The sequence below is a fragment of the Leptodactylus fuscus genome, chromosome 11, assembly GCF_031893055.1.
Source record: "Leptodactylus fuscus isolate aLepFus1 chromosome 11, aLepFus1.hap2, whole genome shotgun sequence".
Taxonomy (NCBI): Eukaryota; Metazoa; Chordata; class Amphibia; order Anura; family Leptodactylidae; genus Leptodactylus; species Leptodactylus fuscus.
In genome coordinates, this window is record NC_134275.1 from 41606424 (window position 1) to 41629775 (window position 23352).

Below are 23352 nucleotides of genomic sequence, written 5' to 3' on the forward strand. Positions count from 1 at the left end.
TATAATAAAACAGTATAACTCCTAAGCTCCCCCTAGTGGGTGACACAAAATCAATTTTGCATCAAATTATATCTTGCTACAACCAAAGCGTCTTAGTCATTTGGAAAAGTAAGAATTTATTATTTTCCGTAATATTATCACAAGACAGAAACCTTCCTTGACAGATAAAAATCGACAAAATGCAGAAAGAGACAAGCGTGATCCATAATACTGACTGTTTAATAAAATAAGATGTTCTTGCAAACGACAAAACACATTTTATGCATAAAAAGCTAGTTCATCGTGGTCACCATGTGCGTTGTGGGGTGCAGTACCTGTTACAGCCTGTGGAGGAGCTATTTATTGTATGAACTGAGGTCACACAGAATCAAAATCACATTACCTACACAGGGGAATATGTAGCTATGGATGTAGCGGTGCTTGAACGTACCCAAATAAAACAAGATTGTTTCCCTTTACCTTCCGCCATCTTGAAGGAGGAGAATAAAAGTGAAGGAAATGTGAATAAGGCAATGACATCATCATAGTAAGACATGAATATACATAAACATATTTGCAATTTAACCTTGTGATTAAAGCTAAGAGGTTGTTTTTTTTCAGAAACAGCGCCATTCCTCTCTCCTGGCAGTGTCTGGTATTGCAGCTCAGCCCATTTACAGAAGTTTGGTGCCAATTACCAAAATCTGGACAAGACAAAAAAAAAACAAGATTGGGGCAAGATAACGTATTAGGTGACCTCACTAATACATTTTGTGTAAGGCCATATTTACACGATGGTACCGTTCCGTTGTTCAGTTTTTGACAGCTGACTTTAGAATCTGTTTTCAGCAGGGAGACCATGATGTGAAAACGCAGTGTTTTGGCCATAGTGGAAAGGCCGTGGTAAGAAATGTTGTGTTTTACAGTACATGCAAATTTGATGGGATTCTGGCTGTATTTAATGAGTGTAAGTCAGACACCATTCCGAATTTACATTGTTCACTCGAGGGTCAAAATCCGCCTGCCACGACTGTTGCGGCTACCGACAATCGCGGCTTCTCCCTCTGGAGTAGGCTCAAATGAATGGGCTGACTCCGGAGGTTGCTGCTGCGAGGCGGACGCCACGGCTCAACGAGCCACGGAATTCGCCTGAAGAAAGGGCAGCCCTCTTCTTTTTTCCATGAGCGGGAACATGCTGTTCATGGAAAAAAGTTGCCTGGTGGTCTCCATAGACCACTATTGTGAGGGGGCGGATTATGTTGCGTAATCCACATCTATGCCCATGTGAACTAGCCCTTACGCTAAGTTTACACCTGTGTTTGGGTTTCCGTTCAGGGGGTCCATTTGGAGACCTCCCAAACAGAAAGCTAATCTGCTTTAAAAGTGGTTACCCATGGAAACCCACAGACTCCTTAGGATCCATTCACATGGAGGATAATGGCGCTTTATTTGGCGCTGAATTTTCAGCACTGAAAAAAAGCCTCCCATTGATTTCAATGGGTTGTGCTAGCTTTTTCTCGCTAGCGGAAAAAAAAGCTAGCAGCACCCATTGAAATCAATGGGAGGCTCTTTTTTCAGCGCTGAAAATTCAGCGCCAAATAAAGTGCCGTTTTCCTTCGTGTGAACCCGTCAGCCGTGATGGAATGTGTACATGCGGAACTCCGTGTGAACTAACCCTTAGAGTTCATATTTTTCAATACGTCTGCTTGCTGGAACTTTCCTGTTTAGATCTAAGCAATAAAAGTCTAGTCCTGCTAACATTGCTGCAATTTGTTACTAAGTTTCAGTCTGTACAAATCTGCCTCAAGGATCCCAGGCTAATTCCACACTGACACACGGTAACAAAACCTTATCTGTGTGAGTAAGGGAGCCTTCACACGGAGTATACGCTCCGCTCATTCTGAACGTAAAACTCGACATGCGCGTATCACATTGAAAGCAATAGGGAAAAAAGGCTCCCATTGATTTCAATGGGGAGTGCTCATATGCTGGCTCCCATTCAAGTCAATGGGAGCTGGGGTTTTTTTTTACGCGCTCATTCTGAACGAGTTTTACATTCAGAATGAGCGGAGCGTATACTCCGTGTGAAGGCTCCCTTACTGAACATAAGAATATTCCCATTTACTGATCTTAAATGCCATGTCAACGAGCGAACCGTGTATGTCTCGTAGAGGAAACGTTTACATCCAGCCTAGATAATCCTCGAAGGACTCGTCTCTGAATTTTAGTTCAGTGTATCAGTGCAGGTATAAGTGTAAGGCTCTGATACCCAACAGTGTGGCCCCCAAGTCTCCTTAACCCCTCATAGTATTAACTCTTCATGTGCTACCCTCTTGTCAGGTTTTACTTCATAAGAACAGTGATCTAACATATGTGTCTTTCCATCTGACCTAAAACTACATCTCCCAGCAGTCCTATTTCCTAGTTACCCTTAGCAACCAATCAGAATGTGCCTTTGATTTCTCTAGTGCAGGGCAGAGTATGAAAGCTGAATTCTGATTGGCTGCTTTCATTTTACCTCATGAGGCCTTCAAAGAAGACAGGCAGCCATTTTAAAAACGATTCAAAATTCATATATCCAGCAATTGTGAGGCACTAAAACCTACCCAGTCATGAACAGGGTATCTCATGCCTCACAGATATAACAAGTTCTTCCCAGATGTATAACCTACAGTATCAGAATCTCCTAGGTACTAGTGAAAAAATGTCTGCCTGTACAGTATACCAAAATGTATATTCTGTATGTTTATGGTAAAAGGTTCTCAGTCAGCCTTCCTCTTTAAGATGGCTGCTTCAAAAAAGCAGCATGATGGACGTTTCTGTGGGGTATTTTTTGAGAGGAATCCTAATAATACTAACATTGTGACTACAATAACAGCCACTGAATAACCCCGGGGTGGGGGGGACAGGAAGGAGGATGCTTTGTATTCAGAGTAGCATATCCACGATTGGTCATGACCGTGGCGTATGATGTCTGTATAATGGGACACATTACTTTGCGTACGGCACATACATCCTTTTGCCCCACCCTAATGGGGACTTCAGGGTCCCATAAAATGGATAATAGCGGCTCCACTAAATCTGTATCAGCTAGGGTGAAAAAAAACAAAAAAAACCTTCCATCAGGAAGACTTTTGCAGCAGATTTTGGAGCAGATACTGCCCCAAAAATGGAGGTGGTGTAAAAGTTAATATTGGTGTGTAAATAGAGGGTGTACCATATTATACTTCAAAATGGGGTCTCACTTCTGATGCTGTCATGTTTGCCAGATGTCTAGAATTTACAATGAATTTTCAGAAACAATCCTTTTCTGGACTGGAAGGAGCTCATTTTGTGAAACTACCACCCAAAAGGGCCTCCTCAGGTGGTGGGACATCTATTAACTATGACCGGGTTCACACCTCATCCCCAGACATTAGATCTAGACACTCAACTCTGCTTCCTGTTTCCATCCTTGTAGGGCATGAAGGTGTCCTTGTCCTAAATCTTGCCTCCCCCCTTTAAAGGCTACATCCTACCCATGGCAAGTGTGATATGGAAAAACTGGAATTGGCCTCCTTTTTGGTTCACCGTAGCCCCACGGGCAAACCAATATACCGTGTCTATCCAGGGCAAACCGATATACCGTGTCTATCCAAATATGACCTCTATGTTCTGTGAATATTTTATTGGACCGTGATACAAGATCGTAATATGTGAGATTACAGACATCATAATGGGGTAAATGAAAGATTCGGCCATCTTCCCTGTCCAAGGCGTGTACATCGTCTGCCCCAAGGTCACAGAATATTGTATAAAATGATATATTTACAAAGCACAGTATGTATCTACATATATACAGTGCGTACCGATGACAAGGAGACACAGGGAAAGCACAGATAGCAGAGAAGTAAGGAGGAAGGTAGAACAAGATGGGTAAAAATTCTGGTTACTGATAAGGATGTCTAAAGTATAAAATATCTACAGTCATGAAAAAAAAGTCTCATCCACGTGGTCAATGTCTGGACCTTAGAAGTGGCCCGCCTTGGAATAATCCTGTCATGAAATATATGACACAAGAGCAGATGGGCAGCCATTCTCTGGACTTCGGTCAGATTGTCACATACAGCACAGTTTCTTCTTGCAGTAACAGGAGCTGGGAAATGGAGCCACTTCATTTTTCGTTGGTGGCCATGGGCTCTTATGTGGCGTGTCCAGCACACCCTGTGCCTCGTGGCTGGCTTAGTTATAGTTTTCTGTCTATCTAACCAGGGTTCAGTTGACGGTGGACACCTGGCTGTGGTGCAGACTGAACTCCTTGGCTTTAAGACGCAGGCTGGCGATGCTGTCGGCCATATTGACTCCCTGGGTAGGCAGTGTTGTGGGAGCAGAGGTGGTGTTTGGGTTATAAGGCGGCAAACTGGCGCTGATGGAATTGAAAGAAACGAGATTTTAGACAGATGTGCAAAGTATGTAAAACTTTTTGAAAACCTTTATAAGACTGGGTTCACATCTGCAGTGCTTTACTCCTTCTTAAAATAGACTAAACATTAAGAAGGATCTGTCTAATGACAGACAATAGATCCTGAGAGACCTCATTGATTATAATGTCTTACGTCAGGTATCCATTATTTTGTTTATCGGACATAAAAGTTGTATTCGCAGGACTTTTATGTCTGACACAGATGTGAACATAGCCTTAGTTGAGAATTCGCTAACAATTTTGACATTCAACATGAAAAATTCAAGTTTCAGGTTTATTATCATGTAAATTGTTTTTATAAAACCTATACAACATTTATTTTGCAGTTTTTAAATCCAAAATTATACTCAAGAGCTTGTCGCTGTTGTCCAGGAGATATTTATAGGGGGTGTCATGGTAGCAGTCTGACTCTTCCCTGATACGGAAGGTGGCCCAAAGACTCCTATGCTACATGGAAAGACAACAGTGTCATTCTACCTGCTAGGTGGTGGACTGGTTACATATTTAGCATTTGAGCCCAGAAGTGTCAATTCATGACTTTGCCAAGGCCACCAATTCACTTCTACTTCACAGGCCATGCCTGTCACATTAAAGTGACAGTTCTTTGAAACACATTAGGACTCAGAAGATGTCTTGGGTTGGAGACAAGTGACCATGAGACTTAAGGTTCTTGAAGGCATTATAGTTGGCATTTTGTTGAGATCTTATGACCTCTTCAGTTAAGTGTTGGTGAGATATCTCCTGTAATATGTCTAATTTTAAACAAGGGACCTACTTAAAGGAAGTCTTCTCTCTTGAAAGAAGTAACCACCCAAACTTAGGGCATTTTCTCCTTTTGTTACCCAGTAGCCCAGTTGGAGATCACCACCAGCCAGAAGAATTATGGTTCTTGGCTTTTTGTTGAAATCTTCTGACCTCTTCAGTTAAGCATTGGTGAGATGATTACAGTGATGATCTCTTCCCATATGTCTAATTTTAAATAATGAACAGACTTAAAGGGAGTCCTCTTTCTTGAAAGAAGTAACCACCCAAATTTAGGGCATGCTGAACATTGGGAACCCCATAACCTAGCTCGAGATCACCAACAGCCAAAGGAATTATGGTTCTTGGCTTTTTGTTGAGATCTTCTGACCTCTTCAGTTAAGTGTCGGTGAGATGTCTCCAGTGATAACCTCATTCTATGTCTAATTTTAAATAAGGGACCTACTAAAAGTCAGTCATCTTTCTCAACAAAACCAGCCACCCAATTTTAGGACATTTTGCCTTTTTGGTACCCAATATTCTTACTTTAATCTATGAAATTCAGTGTTATATTACCTGTAGCTGTTTGAGTTCCAAGACAGGAATTCTGGTGCCAGACTAGTTGGTCGGGGACTGATCTGCTGCTCCACAATGGGGTCTTGACTGTATGATTTCAGGAGAGAGGAAGACCGGCTGGCCAACATAGCTCTCTCATTCCTACGGAACTTGGCTCGCCTATTCTGAAACCAAACCTGTGCACAGACATGGAAATATATTATAGGAATAAGCGGTGCGAACACAACAATCCATCCATCACAGCAGACCTATCACAAATCAGGTGGAGTAGTCATATATAATATAATGGTTACATAGCGGAATTAAAGTATGTGAACCCCTTTCCATCAAGTTTATGTTGGAGACAGTTGCTCAGCTAACAACAATATCTGCAAGGCAACAAAGTCTAGATGCAAAAACCGTAAGAGACAGTGTAAAGCCTCGTTCACATCTGCATTTGGATTCTGGCCGGGGGAGTCCGCATGGCGACCTCCCGAATGGAATACCAAACGCAATTGCAAGCGCAGGTGCAGTAAAAGCACACTGAACCCATAGACTATAATGTGGTTGCCGTCAGATCTCTGCAGGGATCTTGCAGACAGGAAAGTAGTTCCCAATCTACTTTCTTGTCCACATGATTTGTGCGGGCAGCGTGCGGCAAAAACATAGTCTATGGGGTCCGTGTGCTTTTACAGCACCGCGTTTGCAATTGCATTTGGTATTCCATTCGGAGGGTCCCCATGCGGACTCACCCGGCCGAAATCCAAACACAGATGTGAACAGGGCATAAGAATGAGGCTGGTTTTACACACAGCCTTTTTTTGGCTGTTGCAGAAACACGCTGGAAAAACAATCAATGTGCAAAATCGCAGTATGGTAATTTTAGCTGCGGAATAACATTTATCTATAGATTTAATAGGGGAAGAAAAATGCATACTGGAATTATTATTGGCTTTTTTTCAGACAAAGAAAACCTGCCGCACAACTACTATAGTGGAACCTTAAAACATAGGATACCCTGTAACTAGTCAGATCATTGGCTTACAGACAAATAGGAGAGTTACAGAACAGGAGCAGAGTTTTCCAGCAGCACAGAGCATTTCAGAGCAATGTCACTGTCTCAAAAGCACTAACCTGTACTCTTGCTTCACTCAGGTTAACCCTTCTTGCCAAATCCTCTCGTACGAAGGCGTCAGGGTAGTGAGTTCTCTCAAACACTCTCTCCAGAGCTTGCAACTGGCTGCTATTGAAAGTTGTCCGGTTCCTCCTCTGCTTCTTTTTTATCCGAGCGCTCTTCGCACATCCTGAGATGGAACTTTCACCTGAAATACAAAGTAGACTGTGGTAAAAAAAAAAACTGTAGATAACCATGAAATTTGGCAATAAAAGATCTATTTTTACAGATCTGTGTTTACGGACTATTATGGGATATTATTTTTACGGGATCTGTGAAATGGATCCCAAATGGATGCAAAACGGAACGCGTATGTGTGATTGTGGCGATAGGGTACGTTCACACTACTTTCTTGGCACTGATTTTGAGACTTATTCCTCATCAAAATTAGAGCCAAAAATTCCTAAAATCTGTCTCCCATTGATTTCTGGATTTTTTTCAGCAATTTTTTTTTCCTTTTGTTTTTCCTCTATGCTCTCTGATGCAGAATCAGCATAGAAAATCCAATAGTAAGGAATAGAAGGCTGGAAACAAATTGTTCCCATGCCGTGTATCAAAAAGAACAAACAAAAAAGGAGCTCTATTTAAAAACTATGTTAAAAACTGTTGTAAAGTGTGCTAATCTTGGAGGCCTCTTTCTCAGCTTGCCAAAAACAGCAGTGTGAACATGTGTGTAACTGATAGGGCATAGGATTTCCCTCCAAAGTCTAGATACTGGAATTAAAGCTAAATTATTTCAGTTTCACCAGCAGAGGGCATCAGTTTGGCTCGCTACATGTCACATTCTTACGTAACAGACATTAATTTTCTTTGTTTCAGATACACAAAAAAGAATTGCCATGAAACTTGAGATGTAGCCTGAGCAGATTAATTTCCTGTAATATAGCTTAGCTCGATATACAAAGCTAATAGCGCCTGCCCTGCCCTCAGATGACATCCTTCTTACACAACGGGTACAATGCCTTTGTTTTTTCCAAAAATTGGTTTTCAGCTATTGTGGTATTTGTTGTGCTGAACATGTATACAAGTCATCAGATGTTCAGTGCAACATAGGCTGATGCCACAAGTGTACAGCTGTAATATAGGTGTAACTATGGCATAGAAGAGGAGGCATATGAGTATATACACCGCGCTGCCTATGATATGGAAAGTCTTTATACCATCAACAGCTAGATGGGTTTTTTTAGCCAAGGCGAAGCAACCATTATTAAGGGACAATGCAAATAATCTGAGGTCTCTGATAAATCAGATCTGTAATGACCATGTATTATATGGCGGAAATATCACTTTAAAAATGTTGACTTTACACCTTTGACCTTCATACAGAATTAGACTAGAGAAATATGCCATTGTTTATGTGAAACATATACAAAACCTATAATGGAATGCCCTAAAGAATGCCATTTTACATATATTCAGGTACCTACTCTCCCGAAACCTCGGGGAAGATCTTAAAAGCATGGCAGACCTCCTGGACACCCCAAAGAGTTGGTAGATCTACCAGCGCTGGTAGAATGCTGCTGTAGTTCTCATTTTGCAGGTGACATGGGCACTTTATGTGCCAGTCCTGTCCTGTCCTGAAAAAGGGATGTGGCCAGCACATTGCTTGCCCACCTCAAAAAAAGGACATATATAAAAATGGGTGTGTCATGATCCAAAAGGAGGCAATCAGCTGTCAATCAGCTCTGCCCCTAAATGTAATGAAAGAGATACATTAAAACACATTGTTGGAGGAATATTAAGCTAGGTGTACCATTTGCAAAAATACACGCGCGTTTACTCCGTGTGAAGTCTCCCTAAAGAGACACCAAATATATCCACAGGCATAAATCACCTTAAGGGTAAGTTCACACAAAGTTCTTTGGCCAGGGTTTTGAGGCTGTATGCTCATTCTTCAGGCGGTTTTCTTTCGTGATTCGGCCTGAAGACACTCCCGACTAGGCCCATTCATTGGGCCTAATCTGAAGCAGAGCGCGCGGCTGGATGCCAGCCTTTCAGCTTTCAGTCGCGACTTCCCGGTTTTTGGATCGGAACCTGAGGCAGCCTCTGCCTCAGGTTCCAATCCAAAAAACCCTGTGTGAACTTATCCTTAGGCTGAGGCCCCATGTTGCAGAAACACAGATTTTTTAATTTCAAATTTTGCTGCAGTTTGGCTTTGGCTCAAAAGAAGGCAGCAAAATCTGCAACAAAAAGGCTGCTTTTCCGCAATGTGGGGCCTCAGCCTTAGATTATCTGCTATACAAAGTCAATGTGTTAGTAAATTACTGACGCTTTTCAGAAAAGTCTCCTCCTGTCATCTGGAAGAACTCCCCATTACCTCTATTGGCTCCAGACCTTTTACAACATTCAAGACAATTTGGAATTTGATGCCCACAACATAAACCATGACATAATGTCTCAGGTTCCCCCCTTCTGGGACCATGGTCTATATCCCAAGACTCCTCAAGCATCATGTTATCTCTCAGTTACTGAAGCTTTGTGCAAAGCAGTGTCAGTAGTCTGCACTTAACATATGATATGTATTATTCACAGTTAGGGTATGGAGAGGAATGACGACATGTCAACCAGCAGAATATGCTGGGGGCTCAGGCTGGGGATACCAACGGCTAATGCTGTTATGATGAAAGGCATCTATATTATAGCTTGACTCTTCCTTGTGCTCTATAAGGGATCTCCTAAAACTGCCACGTGTAAATCTGAAACCAATGAGGGGTCCATTGAAAAGAGAGATATATATATATATATATATATATATATATATATATATATATATATATATACGATGTCCACCATTGCTAAACTGGGTATACTGAACCTCTTAAAACCTCAAAGTCCAAGCATTTAATGAATGTGGCATAATGTATTAAATGACCACTTGTGAAAAGGAATTTTAATAAAAATCAGATTGCTATTTCTATAAGTGATTGTTCTATCAAGTGTCACTGTTCCTTTTCTTAAACCGTGCACATAGTAATGTAAGAAAAACTGGTTGCTAGGGATTTAGTGTTTAACAACCATGTTTGAACATAAATTACATTTTGCCAAAAATCTGATTAATATTTCTTTAAGTGATTGAGTACTATCAAGGGTCCCAGTTCTTTTCTGCCATCATATCAGCAACTCAATCCATACTCGAGTAATGTGATGAAAACTGATTGTCAGGGATTTAGTGCCTAACAACCATGTTTGAGACTATATCATAATTTCTGAAAATAAAGTTTATTACAAACCTGATTACTATTACTAAAAGTGACTGAACACTAGCAAACGTCACTGTCCTTATCTGCCATCATCTACATACACATAGTAATGTGAGAAAAACTGGTGGCTATGGATTTAATGACTATGGATTTCATGAAAATAAATGACCATTATTTAAACTGTATTTTACTATAAATCTGGTTACTATAACTTCTAGAAGTGATTGAGTACTATCAAGCATCCCTGTTCTTATTTGCCATCATGTACATACACCTAGTAATGTGAGGGATTTGGCATCTCAGAAACATGTCTGAAATAAATGTTTGAAAAGACTTTTAATAAAAATCGGATTAATATTGTTAGAAGTGATTGAGCACTATGGAACATCAATGAATCTTATGTGGCCCATTAGGAAAACTAGTCGTTACAGATTTGGTGCCAAAGAACAATGTTGGTAATTAAATGACCAAATTTGAAAATACAATTTCCTAAAAATCTGATTACCATGGCAATAAGTAATTGAGAACTTTCAAGCATTATTATTCCTTTTCTGCCATTACTCACATACACTATACACATAGTAATGTGAGGAAAACTGGATTCTCAGGATTTGGTGCCCACGAACCATCTTCGAAAATAAACTTTACTAAATATCTGATTAATAATGCTTTATGTGATTGAGAACTATTAAGCTTCACTGTTTGTTTTCTTCCATCAGGGCAGCAGCTTGAACCATAGACATGGGTAATGTGACAAAAACCCATTGACAGAGATTTGGTACCTAAGAAGCAGTCAGATGAATTGGCATGAAGCTGCGAGTCAAAGCCAGATATTAGTAATTCGATTTTTTCTCATAAACAGTGTGTTCTTTGTAAAGTTTTTTGGAGAGATTTCCTGATTATGATTCACTATAATGCATGAGGAATCTTTATATTAGGGCATCTATAACTAAATTAGTTCTGTTGTACCCACTGAATGCACCCCCAAACACTCAGTCACAGATCTAAGTAACAAAACCTGTGCTAGACTCATAAGCTGAGAGGGGTCACATGGTACAGTTTATAGAGCTTTTATAAGAAATGCCATGTACCATATGTTCTTGTGCAATACCCCACACAGCCACTGACTAGGATGGCACTGTTCCAGAAAAAAAGACCTTTCTATTCATTCGTACAAAATAAATAAACCGTCATACAGTTAATAGTACCTTATATTACTTAGTGTTCAATATTAAACAAGTCACTTTGCAACACCTCTGCAATTGGGCAACACACCAATAGTGTTGAGCGGGGCTGATAATGAAGATACGTAGGTGTTGGTAAACCTCTCATGGTCGGCTTTATGTAGCCAAATTACATCCACAGCATAGACCACATTCCATATAAAAAGTTGGAAGCCTCTGTCCTCAGGGAATCACTGTTACCTTCACTAAACGCTTCCAGCTTGGAGTCCAGCGGGTGTTATATTGGATTCCATAGTCTGCACTGATGGGGCTATAATGTAAGTGTTATGAGCTGCAGAGAAGGTTTTCCGACCTCGCTGCTTTATGAGGGTGAGCAGGGGTGAATTAAGACTCCCTGACCTTGGCCAGGATTCATAAGACCCCCCCACCCCTACAGAAAAACTAATAACGCTCTAATGCTTTGCTCTGAACCTCTGACGTTAGATTTTCATTTTAATACACAATAAGTCCTTTACCCCCAGAATATTAATATAAATAGCTAACCTAATACTCTAGGTATTTTGTAATAAATAGTAAGAACATCTCCCAAAGTTCATTCTTCAGGAGGCCAAGTCCCTTACCCAAAGCTCCTTTTAACTTTAGTCAAGGCTGTGGTAACAAAGGAGCTCCCTAAAAACCAGATGTAAGTAATATAGAGTCCTCCACTTCAAGGCAGAGGTAGCTTAGACAGTCCTCCACTTCAAGACAGCTAAGAGCTAAGATAGCCTTCCACTTTAAGGCACATGTAACTAAATGATTCCTCCACGTAAAAACACATAACTATGATAGTTTTTCACTTTAACCCGATGTAGCTAAGAGAGTCCTCCACTCCAAGGCAGATGTAGCTTCAGGAGTCCTCCATTTCAAGGAAGACATAGCTAAAATACCAGCAGTCTTCCACTCTTACAATGTAGCTAAGAAAGTCCTACATGTTAACACAGATGTATCTAGGATCTTCTTCACCTTATGGGAGAGTCGTCCAAATGTAGCTAATATAGTCCACCACTTCAAGGCAGACATAGCTATGACATTGTCTGCCTATCTGCCCATTGACATTGTCTGTCTATCTACTTCAAGATAGATGTAGTTAAGATAGTCCTTCAATTTAAGTCAGATTCACTTGAGGGAGTCCTCCACTTTAAGAAAGCTAAAGTAGCTAAGAGACACTTAGTTTCAAGGTAGTCGTAGCAAAGATAGTTTTCCACTATAAACCAGATTTAACTTTGAGAGTCCTCCACTACAATGCAGATGTGTCCAAAGTGGTCTTCACCTTAAGGCAGATGTAACTAGTATACTCTATCACTTTGAAGTGGATCTGGCTAAGATACTCCACTACTTTAAGGCAGATGTAACTAATACAGTTCTCAACTTTGGACCTCAGATACATTTTGTGAACCCTGAATAAGATAATGATGACTTTTTTGATAAGAAGACAACCATCTAAGATGACCACGCTTTTCTATAGATTTAGTGTAGTCAGTCGTATACAGTAGGATCACTTGTAGAACTAGGATCAACATTGCTTCAGGACTGTGAAGACACTGAATACAAAACAAGAGAAATTCTATTTCTTAAAAATGTATCCCAGTGTCTTCCTACTAGAAGGCCTGACTTACCATTGGGATTGGACTGAGTGGTGTTGCTATGAAGCAGTACCAGAGGGCACAGCAGCTGAGGAACCCAATGATGTCCAACCACCAACCATATCTCAGTGATGGGTAAGTAGGACTAAACTGGGAACTATTGAGGAATCTATGGATCAGTAGGGTTAACCAGTAGCTGAATATGTGGAAAGGTTTATCAGCAGAGGCTTCAGATACACCAACGATGAAAAGCGACATCAGGGAAGATAACGTAATATCAGAAGAAGAACATTGTAAATTACATTTCATATCTACATTTTTAATACCCCAGACTGACCACTGGGTGGCGACACAGGAAATTCTAGAAAACATGTACCACAACTCCATCTTGCCAACGCCGGACAAGGCAAATTTAACCAAGATGGAAAATGCGCTGAATACATAATGTACGTGATTGTAAATCCATACATTTGTTCCTCATTTTTTTCAAGCATGATGTAATGGCGTCATTACAAGATCCCTGAAATAACCTTAGGATATTTTGCCATGAGAGCTGTTCTTTACAGGCCGGATAATTGGACCTCGCACCAAATAAAGGTTTTTTTTTGTTTTATTCCATAAAAAAAATATTATTTTTTTCTTCCTTTTCATGCGCGTGTGGCTTTTATTCGACTCCATTAAGAAAATGTTTTTAAAAAATTAAAGGAGCGGCCATGGGGTTAACACAGAGGGCACTTAAAGGATTTTCATACCTGTACAATACTATGGGGACGTTCTGCGTGAGAGATTTTGGTGTATAAAACGGTAATACCTTGAAAGTGTAGCTATTCGACTCGGCTATGTTAACACTTCGACTCTATAAATAATAGCTAATCCTTAGGAATTATCGCTTCAGTACAACACCCCAGTGAGACGGCCTGTGGAATAACTGTGACACTGAGCCCCTGTGCAGGGGCTGAGGGCAATACAACATGGCGGAAAGGGTTACACATCCTATTTACAGCTCTTTAATGCAAGTTTTTTTGTCATCTGGGTACGGGTCCTGGGAGAGGAAAAAAAAACTATAAATCTTCCCCAAATATATAAATAAACAGAGTCCGGGGCGCGCTATGGGAGTGAGTTTCAATGTTTATTATTCTCCTGAAGGTGATGAGGGTCTAATGCGTCCTTCCCCTAGCCCCCCACCCTGCTTTAACCCGTCACCAGATCGGCCATTTAATTAATTAACAGCTCCACTGGAAAATAAACTGGAAATTCGATCGCGGACGATGACAGGTGAGGAAAAATAAGTTCATTCTAATGGGGCTCTCCGAGGAGTTTACAAATTAACACAACGTGGCGTTCATACGAAGCGGCCTGGTCAGGTGACCGCCTCGTGTAGGGGAAACAGAGGATGCCGCGATAGTATGCATGTTATATAGTATTCCTGTGTGAAAATAAGGACGTAATAATTTATCATAATCCAGTGTCAGGCTATACTGTACATCCGATTAAACAGCCTTTAGGCCTCACGAGTACAACCGAGTGTGCAAGTCGAGGAGGTTTCAATTTTTTACAGAAGGCATTCGGACACTCAGATGACATCTATGTGGTCAGAGAGCGCCTGCTCCATAATTACCAAAACAAGAAATCAGAATCCCCCCTTGGACTGCACACTTGGTTGTGTACATGAGGCCTAAAGCCCTTCTCTATCAAAGCTAACAAGACAGGTCCTATTGTCGTGGCAACCAATTACTGTACAGCTTTCATTTTTTCTGACGCTGTATTAGAAATGAAACCTGCGCTCTGATTGGTTGCTATGGGTAAGGCTTGGTTCACCTCTGTGACCCCCCGAACGGAAACGTAATCTGCATAAAAAGCGGTTACCTTAGGAAACCCGTGGACTCCATAGACTCTAATGAGGTCCCAGTGCTTTCCGTTCGGTTTACAGCGCTTTTCTCTCCACATTTTTGCATGCAGAGAGGTGAACGGAATGACCGTAGGGAACTGAGCCTTACAAGGGCTGTTCTTCCGTCAGACAGGGATCGTACCAAATTTTGAAATTATCCGGTATTGATGGGATAACTTCATCATCAGTGGAGGTGTGACATCTGGAACACACCGGTTTAGGTTGGACCACCACAATCATAAAGTTATCAATAGGGAGTAACTTGCGAACTTGGCACAACCCCATTAAGGCCCACAATCAGATTTTCTTCAAGAATTTTGACAAAAAACCAAATCCATCACGGTGTGACCATCAGTTTACAAAATGTAAGTTAACATATTTTAATGGTTTCCTGTTATGATAATCAGCAACCTGAACCTGAGGCATGTTTTACGCACCACCCCCTGCTCTTCTAAGGAACACCTCTTTTCTGTAAATTTTGATTGCCTTTTGGAAAAAGGAAAAGTTGAAAGATATGCTAATATTAAAGGGGTCTCCATTTAGGGTCCTTCAGGATTCTCATCAATTGGCCACAATTGAGAGTGCTTACAAAGAGTGTCTCTCGCTCTGGAAGACCTGTCCTGTCTGATAACTGAATGGTCACTCTGTAATACTTCATTTTCCCTGTGGTGTCACTGCAGGAGGATCGAACACTTACTGCAAGGAGTACAGCTGATTTCTGTTCCAGCAGGGGAACATTTTGTAATCAGATCTCCCCATACTTGCCAATTGCACACAAAATGGGGTGAGCTCCTGGCATCCAAGAGGAATGGATAAATCTCCAACATCCACCTACTCTCAGTCATAATAGAGTTAACATAGGCACTTTGTATGGTGGTTACCTCGCAAAAAAGGAACTGATAGCGCATTTCTTGTCCACCTCAAAAAGGGGCGTGACGAGCAAAAAAAAGGGCTGTAACAAGCTTCCAAAAGGGCAAGGCTTAGTAAATGGGGATGTAGGCGACAGTGCTGGTTAAATGACCATGCTATTGTCCATGGCTGATGTCAGCACTAAACTTGGCGAATGAAAATTTGGGTTATCAAGCTGATGCTTAGGAGGAGCCCACTGTGTAGCCCACCATCTACCATGAGCCATAACTACTATCATCCATAACCAATCAGACATTTGCTTATATTTCTAAACCTTTACATACAAAATAAAAGCTAAAATCTGATTGGCAACCATAAACCATAAAAAACCTCCAACTTTGAATTCAAATTTACAATCTATATGAACAAATGCATATATTTGTGAAAGTTTAGCATAAAGAGGTTGCCAAGGGTTAAATAGTGCCATGTCTGGTTATGGATGGAGTCTGGTATTGTAGTTCATCCACAACCAGTGAATATTGCTAAACTGCAATACAAGGAATGTCTACGGACAGGTGTGGTGCGGTTTTTGAATCTTGTCTCTAATCCTGAAGAACCTATATAACTTTTCTTCCATAGACAAATACTCAATTCCCCTGTTTTTCAGATACCAGAGAGCAGCGCATTATGAGGCCTTTTTACCCCTCGTTCACATCTGCGTTTGGTAATTCGTTTGGGGAGTCCACATGAGGACCCCGCCGAATAGAATACCAAATGCATTGCCAAGCAGTGTGCAGTGAAAGCAAACGGACCGCATAGACTATAATTACCTGTGCGGTGTCTGCACGGAACATGCGGACAGAACATTACTTTGTGATCTACTTTCATGTCCACATGATTCGTGCGGGCAGCACACGGAAAGCACACAGACCTCATTATAGTCTATGGGGTCCGTGTGCTTTCACTGCACATTGCTTGCCAGTGTGTTTGGTAGTCCGTTTGGGGGGTCCCCACCCCATGCGGACTCCCCCGAACGGATTACCAACGCAGATGTGAACGAGGGGTTAGTTTTGAGAACAGCTCTGGATGTGACTTGTGCATAAAACATAAAATCACTTTAAATACAAAAATAGAATATTTACAAGATTGCTTCAATGTTTCAATGTAAACTGCGAAGGATTAAATCAAGAATTACATGGATATGTTCACACAGAGGAACTTTGAGCTGATTTTGAGGTAGATTCTGCCTCAAAATCAGCACCAACTTTTACCTGAAATCTGCCTCTCCTTCATTTCAATAGGAGACAGAAGCAGATTTTTCAGCAAGCAGAAGTCAGGCTCGTTCTTCAGGCAGATTCTATCTGAGATTCCCATTGAATGAATAGGAGGCAGATTTTGGAGCTGTTTTTAAGACAGATTTTAGAGCTGATTTTAAGATTCAGCATCAAAATCAGCCTCCAAATTCAGTGTAAAATTTCTCCATGTGAATCAGCATTTTGTTCAGGATTAGAAAAAAAAAAGTTTAGTTTTTTTTTTTTGTTTAGTTTTTTTTTGTTAAAGAAACCGCATCACTCTTGATCATGGCCTAGTCTGATATTTCATTGTCACCTTTCAAGTTGCTAAGGCTGAGCTGCAATACCAGACATAACCTATAGACAGCTGTGGTGCTGTTTCTAACCCTGGAAACCCCTTTAACAACCTGATCCAGTGAAACATCAAATGACAGAGGAGGGGGAGATGCTTTTAAGTGCAGCTATATATTATCTTAGCGGCTGCCAGTAAAGTATTTTTATTTGACTGGATGAAGTGCTGTCCTTGCATCAGGAGATAAATAATGTCACTTTTATTTACAATCATTATTTAGTGCCTGACTCACAACCATTTCTCTTGACGGCGAAGGGATGACCTTATCCTGCTATATGGAAATGTTATAGTCATCGAAATTGTTAAGAAGCGTGCCTACCAAAATGGGTTAAAGCAAAGATGGATATTATGGAGTTGCATTCCCTATGACTGTTCTTCCTGTCACAATCCATAGGACGCAGTTGCTCTATACAAAGTGTATACTGTGAAGCAGAGGTGCTGCTGGGTATTCTGTCCATGGCACCATCAAGACCGGCCATCAGGAAAGTTACTTCCAAATCACTACAAATTGTAAAAAGTATTTGCCTAAGAGCTATATTGCTGAGAATTCAATATACTAATATTCAATATACTTATGTCTGAGGTCTCCCTAATACTGCCCCCTTAGTGACCCCACTTATAGTATAACATTCTTTTGTTGTCCCTACGCGTAGTATAATGTTCTCTTTGCACTCCTATACCCAGTATAATGCCCTTTAGTGTCCCTATACACAATATAATGCCCTCTTAGTGCCCCCCCCACAGAATAATTCCCTAATAGTTCCCCACACACAATATAATGTCCTCTTAGTGCCGCCACACACAGAATAATGCCCACCTAGTACCCCTATACACAGTTTAAGGCCCTATTAGTGCCCATAAACACAGTATAAGGTCCCTTAGTTCCCCCAACACAGTATAATGCCATCTTAGTGCCCCTACTCATTATATAATGCCTTCTTAGTGGTCCACACACAGTATAATCCCCTATTAGTGTCCCTACACACATTATAATGCCCTCTTAATGGTCCACACATAGTATGCTGCTGCATGTTACATCCAGACACTAACAGCATGAAGACATCATGTGTGGGAGCAAGGTGTGCTGAAGTGGAGATGTCAGGAATGGGGAGAGATGAGTATTAATATTGTCCATAACCTATTGAACTAATCCAGAAGGCAATGGCCTATTTAAAAAGAAAAAATGGTGTTTAAAAAATAATGGGCACCCCTGCTTATCTCTGGAGCCCTGTAAAAACTGCCCCAATGATACCAAGTCCTCCTTTTGCACAGCAGTAAGGGCCCCTTCACACGGAGTAAATGCGCACGTATTTTGGCAAAATACACGTGTAAAATAAGACTCCCATTGACTTCAATGACATTTTACATGTGTATTTTGACGTGTATTTTGATGTGTATTTTGATGTGTATTTTGACATGTTGTTTTACACGTGTAAAAAAATGTAATTGAAGTCAATGGGAGTCTTATTTTACACGTGTATTTTTTACACGTGTATTTTGCCAAAATACACGCGCGTTTACTCCGTGTGAAGGGGCCCTAAAGCTGAGTTCACACAGTTTTTTGGACCGGATTGTAATGTGGAATCCACCTCAGAATCCAAAAAACACCTCCCACGGCGTGCACTGACATCCAGTCGCGGCATTCCGCTCAGGATTAGGCCGCGCTGCAACAGATTCAGCTGCGGGATCCGCGTCAAGATAGGGCAGCTCGCTTCTTTTCTCCGCAAACAGAAAAAAAAACACTTGTGGAAAAAAGAAGTGAACAGCTCCCATTGAAGTCAATGGGAGATGTTTTTTTGAGCCAGATTCGGAGGTGGATTCTGCTGTGTGAACTCAGCTTAAGTTTGATTTAGGGAATTCTGCAGAAGACAAGCATTTCCCTACACTGATACATTGTAACAAACTACAGCTGTGGGAAAGTAGGAAAAGCTTGGGATAATGTTTCAATCTCTGAATGTAAACAAATATTTCTATTCATTGTCAGCAAGAAGATGGAGAAAAATGTAACAACATGAAGACCAAACCAAGGTGTTGTGTGCACGGCCTGGACCAACAAGCCTGTCTGGAAGGGAAGGGGTTAGCCATGGACTTGCAGACTAGTGAATCAGAAAGGAAGGGGATGTGGGTTAGTGATCATGTTGCACAAAAATGTTCTCATGGATTTTTCACCTCTTTAGCCGTGAGGGGAATGGAGCCGCTGACAGGAATGACTGCCCTCCCCGCTAAAACCTTTGCTGCCACCACAGCTGCTCGAAGGGAAACACAGCTTTTATTATACCTGGACCACAACTGATGCCTGTAATACACTTGATGATAATTGCTTCTGCTGGAACTAGTCTCCAATTAGTAAAAGCAACATTTACAGTACAAAAAGTGGCCGGCCATGAATCGCCGCCGAGGTGGCAGCCGCCAGGGCTCTACAACACATAGGTTCTGTACTAGGCGGCTTGTACTTGAACACTCACGACAGGAGAACGCTATTTTTAACCCAAGGCCCTATCAGCAAAACAAAAGAGGTTTTTGCCGAATGCACTGTACATACTTGGGGCAGGTCACCAAATACGAAACCAACCCTACACATGCCGCAGCCGCCCCTTTAGCACAATTTCATCATAGATCTGCATGCTTGGCATGTTTATTTTAATGTGGAGAGAGACTGGGGATACAAAGGATCTGACATGCTTAAAGGGAATGGGGCATAGCTATAGGAGGTGAATCGGTAGCAGTCACTACCGGGCCCTTGACTATGAGGGAGCCCCAAAGTTCCCTCTGCCACATAAAATATACTACTATTATGGCATAGCGTAGGTAAGGGCCCCATTACAGATTCTATATTGGGTTCCTACTTGAAGTTATACCTCTGAATGTGATACACTTTACAGCATAGTCATGACCATAGGCAGCAATAGACTTATTGAGGCTTAGGGGAGCATTTCCCTGTGCCAGGAGATGTGAGATAAGTTATGATAGCATTTATTGTAAGCAGCAGATATAGTGATAGCTCAGTGGTGTTATCTATAGAGGTGTTATCTTCTATTGCAGGGGTCAGCAACCTTTGGCGCTCCAGCTACTATGAAACTACAAATCCCAACATGCTTCATTCACTTCCATGGTAGTTTCAAGAACAGCAGAGCAAGTATGCATGCTGGGACTTGTAGTTTTACAACAGCTGGAGTGCTGAAGGTTGCTTAACCCTGTTCTATTGTAATCCTGTCTGTAATATAAATGAGTTGACTGCTACAAAGAGAATCCATACAGAGTTGTCAAGTGTTTGGCTATTATTAGGATTAGCGGCCAGAGTGAAAATTGTAGGCTATAGTACTTTAAAAAAAAAAATATAGATAATTAAAAATAGGTTTAACATAAAAACTTGGCTATTTTTTAATGACACATTCCTTTTAATAAATCTAATAGGCCTTAATCTTTCTTTTCCGCCTCATCAAGGTTTGGGGCCCCATACACATTAAATAGTCATCTCATCCAGCCTAAATGAGTCAGTTTGACTCATGGTTCCCTAATATAACTAAGTTAATGGATACCATATCACCCAGCAAATACCCCCTTGAAGATCCAAAATAGAGGTTAAAGGAAGCCATATTCTTATTGTGGATTGGCTAAGAGGGATCACATGACATTCTCCAAGCTAGTGGAGATGGCTCTCTACCATTAAAAACAGTAAAGCTGACCATATATTTTAGGTGACTGTTGACATAACGATTGTTCAGCTGAACAATAGGAAGACGAGTATAAGGCACTATAGGACATATCTCTCTTGAGATATGGGTTATCACTCTTGAGAAGAAAAAGATCAGACATACTAGAATACAACATGCCTGACCCTTCTTCCCCCTGACTTCTACTGTTGGGGAGAGTCAGTACACTACCATACAAGTTAGATGGTCACCTGATACCACCAAAATTATTTGGTTGGGCAACGTTTATCTAATGTCTATAGTTAATTTAAGATTATACCGTAAATTGTGAATTGTCCAATGACCTTAGAGGCCTCCAGTCCCCATCATGGTCACGATGGCTATGGTATTATTTAGGAACTATGTGACATACTCAGCGTGGTTATATTGGCACTATATGACACTATTATGTCAGCACTATTTGGCGCTAATATAGCAGTGCTATGTGAGAGCTGTATGCAGTGTGTGGTAGTGTTATTTATGTCATTATCAATTTCCTTCTTTTCACAAAAATGGGGTAGTCTCACAATTTGGGCTTTAGACAGCTCATTTCCATTTGCCCTTCTAAGGGCCCCTTCACACGGCGGATACGCTCACTGCTTTGGAGCGTGTAAACGTTCCGTAGCAGCGGCGTCTAAAGCAGTTCCTATTGTTTTCTATGGGAGCCGGCATACGTGCGCTCCCCATAGAAATGAATGGAAAAAGCAGCCCATTCATTTCTATGGCGAGCGCGCGTCTGCCGGCTCCCATAGAAAACAATGCGATCTGCTTTTAGACGCCGCTGCTACGGAACGTTTACACGCTCCAAAGCGGTGAGCGTATCCGCCGTGTGAAGGGGCCCTAAGGCACATTGTGGTAAGAAATCTGTCCCCCGATCAAAATGGTGCAGAATTTATATAGCAAATATAGTGTTGCGTTATGCAGTATCCCTATCACGGACATTTATGGGTAATCCACGGGATATGGGTCACACTTCTGGAACCTTCACCTACTGAGAATAGGGGTCCCCCAGCCCCATCTCATGGCTGCTGTGAAAGAAGAGGGGTGTGCATGTGCGTCATCTCACCATTCACAATGGCTGCAGGACACAGATCGGGGAACCTTGTTTTCTATATTGGAGCAGTTTTCTCCTCCTGAATATAGAATAAGTGTCCAAGCTGAAATATCCCATTACACTTAATTTATGACCACCCCTTTCATAATCTTTGTTCTCCAAGCTCATTGGTCACCAAGCTCACTCTGCAGACTGTTCTCCTCAGTAGGTGTGTGCTGTATTTACTGGTTCTGTCATGCACTTTTATCAAGAGACACGCATGACACATATAGGGTGGTACGCCCAGCCAGATGTAGCAGAGCCGATTCTGTGCAACATCTTTTGTACACTGTTATAACAATGCGATACGTTTAGCTGAAGTCTCTATGAAATATGCCAAGTACAACAATTCTACTTCTGACAAATTCAGCTCTGCTTCATCAGCACAGACAGACAGAACAGTAAAGCATGTTGCTTTGTGGAGGGCCGAAACTTGCACCCTAGTATTGTGGAGGTTTAGGGCAAATCTGAGCTGCCACCTATGGGCCTAATAGGCTTTATCTATAGTCCTTATACCCCTGACCGCAAAGATTTCTACCACTGAGCACCGTTTAGTCAGTCGGGGCCTGTGGTTTTTAGGCGTCGATGCAGTTTGTGGTGAAGCAATTTTTTCCCAGCAATGGAAATTATGTTAACTTATTCTCAAGAACAATTTTTTTCTTTAACCCCCTCCCCCACAACCATGCGGTTATCCTTTAATACCACACGCCGGCCGAGCTGGACCCTCTCTAAAGCTTTCCTGAGTCCCATTCAGTGATGATCATAACATTCGCTGACCTCATATCACCGTGGCTCTCATCTCATTACCAAAAACAATCCAATGTGGTTACAATTAGTGTCTTGGTGCCGCCTCGAATCCTGCACTTTTTTTTTCCCTTCTTGGATCCCGGCCTACACCAGTTTATCCTACGTCCTGGCTCTTGTCTTTCTGTAAAACATCCGTCTTAGTCATTTTTGGGGGGGAGATTTCATGAAAACTTGTGCAGGGTAAAAAAATATTTTAAAAAAATTAGCAGTTGCCCTTAACAACCAGATCCAGTTCTCATTTTCTTGAGGCCTTTTTGACAATGAAAGAAGCAATCTGATTGGTTGCTATGGGCAACACCTCCACTTTGACCCTGCTTTGGTTTCGATAAATCTCTTCAAAATGTTAAAACTTGGATAGGGTGCTACTATTTCAGTTATATCCATAGCTGCCAACCCTCATAAAAACATCCAGGAGATTCCTGCAAGAAGGGGTGATCCCAGTATCCTGGAAGAGCGGGTGAA

The 23352-nt window shown here is 41.4% G+C and overlaps 1 protein-coding gene across 1 annotated transcript in view; it reads right to left on the minus strand.

Moving 5' to 3' along the window:
* Window positions 1-2100: 2100 nt before the first annotated feature.
* Window positions 2101-23352, minus strand: part of PRRX2 (paired related homeobox 2) — a 30636-nt gene continuing 9384 nt past the window's right edge. Inside the window, exons 2-4 of the mRNA XM_075258919.1 lie at window positions 6872-7059; window positions 5759-5934; window positions 2101-4384 (exon numbers count right to left, since the gene is read on the minus strand). Of these exons, the coding sequence (XP_075115020.1) occupies window positions 4234-4384; window positions 5759-5934; window positions 6872-7059 (515 nt within the window). The 3' untranslated portion in view covers window positions 2101-4233. The remainder of the gene's footprint in view (window positions 4385-5758; window positions 5935-6871; window positions 7060-23352) is intronic.